Below are 2,763 nucleotides of genomic sequence, written 5' to 3' on the forward strand. Positions count from 1 at the left end.
TGTCAGGGTTAAAAGAATATGAAAATCCTGTTCCAAACTTACATAATCCGRGCATACCACACAATCTATTAGTTCTCAATTCTTTGGCGACTAATATTGAAAAAGGCAAAGCCCAGGCCATTTTTGTCACAACCCCACAAACTACTCATCTATCTGCCAACAGATAAATGTTTCAATAACATTTGGGGCACGCAGCTCATCATCTATCAATTTCTCAATTGGAGAAAGTTGATATTGAATCAGAAGGATATATGTCTCTCCTTCAAGTCTTTTTGATCACATATTAAGTCTGATAAATTTGTGTAGTCCACACGATTTATCTTTTTGAGCCTAAACAGAAGCATAAGTTGCTTTATTCTTTTACACTACACAGATTTAACATTTTATATGTTAATTTGCCAAAACGTTCATAGATATGCTATTTTCTAGCTATCGGTGATTGAATGGAAGACCTGGTGAGATAAGCATCATAAAATCTCATATATACAGTACATTCGTTATACTGAGTATATTTGTTATACTCACAGGCCAATCTTTTTATAAGATTGAAAACAATTTCATACGTTGAAATTGGTTGTTACCTTCCCATTCCCTTAATCTGAAAAGATTAAATAAGTGGATTTGCAAAGATCTACTTACAGTTTCATGATCTGACAGGCTTAATCGGAAAATTTCATTCATATTTTGTATGATGGTATGATTCTCATTTCATCATAAGGGGGAGTATATGTAATAATGAATGAAATGTTCATTTTTGAACATTGTTAAAGGGGATTTGATGCAAAGATCAAGGGGGAGTAACTTTGAGATTGGCAAAAGACTCAAAAGAAGAAGTGTGACTGAAGACGATTAAAGAAAGATTATTTGTGTGCTACAACAATTGAGAGATGTTGAATGTGAAGATCATTTTTCATTACAGTTTACTGAAGATTTGTTATCTGAAGATCCTTTGAAGATCACATCTTGTACAGTGTTTCTGAATATCATTTTTGAATTGGTTCTACATTGTCAAAAGAGAAGATCACAGTGATTCTACATTCGAGGGGGAGTGCTAGAAGATCTTTCTCAACAGTTGATCATTTGAAGATTTCATTTGAAGAAGACATTTTGTGCATAATGTTTCAAAGTTCAAACAAGGACTCAAAGCGCAGATTTTTCTTTCAAGTCTGAATACAAAGGGGGAGAATGTTAGGACTGAGAAATCAGTATTAATTGTATTCGTCTTGAAAGTTTATAAATAGTCTATAATTGTAAAAGTCAGCGTGTTTGACTTTTCTTATAGGAGTTTGACTTTGACTTGTCTTTGATAGTTTGACCATATAAATAGGTAGATGGTCTTTGTAATTATTGAGAAGAGCTTCATTGTAATACGTACATGAATAATAGAGAGTTTGATTGAGCTTAGATGTTTGACTTTTTCTCTCAACATTGTTCTTGCTGTTCTTGAATGATATATCAAATCTGCCATTGTAGTTATGAAGATATGAAGATTGATCAGAGATTTTGTGGACACACAAAGCTATCATAAAGACAGTTCCTCTTTATGTTCCTTTTCCCCAAAGGTTAAGGAACCGAAAGGAAGAACTACAATTTACAAAGGTTTTGGAAGTGTTTAAAGCATTGCACATCAACATACCCCTTGTTGAAGCAATTGAGCAAATGCCCAGTTATGTCAAGTTCCTAAAAGATATTTTGAGTAAGAAGAAGAAATTGACCGAATATGATACCGTAGATCTTACCGAGGGATACAGTGCACCTCTAACCAACAAAATACCCCCTAAGCTTAAAGACCCAGGGACTTTCACTATTCCTTGTTCTATAGGTGGAAAGGAGATTGGTAAAGCTTTGTGTGATTTAGGAGCTAGTAACAACCTTATGCCCTTGTCTGTTTTCAACACCCTAGGCATAGGAGAAGCTAGACCCAGCACTGTCACCTTGCAATTGGCCAATAGAAGCATAACTTATCCAAAAGGTAAGATTGAGGATGTCTTAGTTCAGGTTGACAAATTCATCTTTCCGGTTGACTTCATCATCCTAGATTTTGAGGCTGATAAAGATATTTCCATAATTTTAGGAAGACCTTTCTTAGCCACTGGTGGAACCTTGATTGATGTCCAAAAGGGAGAGCTAACCATGAGACTCCAAGATCAGAAAGTCACATTCAATGTCTTTAATTCCTTAAAGTACCCTGATTACTTAGAGGAATGCTCAGGAGTTACTGAGATTGAGACAATGTGTTATGAGGAAGAAGTTAGGAAGGTCTGTAAGCTAGAGGAGGAGGATAGTGTTGAGATAGGTGATGATACTGTTGAGGATTTAGAAGATGATGTCCTATCTGATGCTGAGTGAGCTTAAAAATTTTACCTCGTCTATAATTTCACCACCTGTTCTGGTGTTAAAGCAACTCCCATCTCACTTGACGTATGCATATCTAGGAGAGGAAGGTAAACTACCTGTCATCATATCATCTACCCTAGATTTACATCAAGAAAAGAAGCTTGTAGATATGTTGAAGTTGTACACCAAAGCCATAGGATGGACCATTGCTAACCTAAAGGGGATTAGTCCTTCAATATGTCAACATAAGATCATCCTAGATGAAAAGAACTTCAAATCTATAGAGCCTCAAAGGAGATTGAACCCGGTCATGAAAGAAGTAGTGAAGAAGGAAATTTTGAAATGGCTAGACGCCGGAATAATTTTTCCAATAGCCAGTAGTTCCTGGGTTTGTCCAATCCAGTGTGTCCCAAAGAAGGGAGGGTT

General features: G+C 35.9%; 1 protein-coding gene across 1 annotated transcript; it reads left to right on the plus strand.

The window, feature by feature from the left end:
* Positions 1–1,659: 1,659 nt before the first annotated feature.
* On the plus strand, positions 1,660–2,349 carry LOC112503126. The gene has a single exon (XM_025107192.1). It carries the CDS (start codon positions 1,660–1,662, stop codon positions 2,347–2,349), a length of 690 nt encoding a protein of 229 aa, XP_024962960.1.
* The last annotated feature ends 414 nt before the right edge of the window (positions 2,350–2,763 follow it).

This window comes from Cynara cardunculus, unplaced genomic scaffold, assembly GCF_001531365.2.
Source record: "Cynara cardunculus var. scolymus isolate 2C unplaced genomic scaffold, CcrdV1 Un_Scaffold_2564, whole genome shotgun sequence".
NCBI classification, from domain to species: Eukaryota; Viridiplantae; Streptophyta; class Magnoliopsida; order Asterales; family Asteraceae; genus Cynara; species Cynara cardunculus.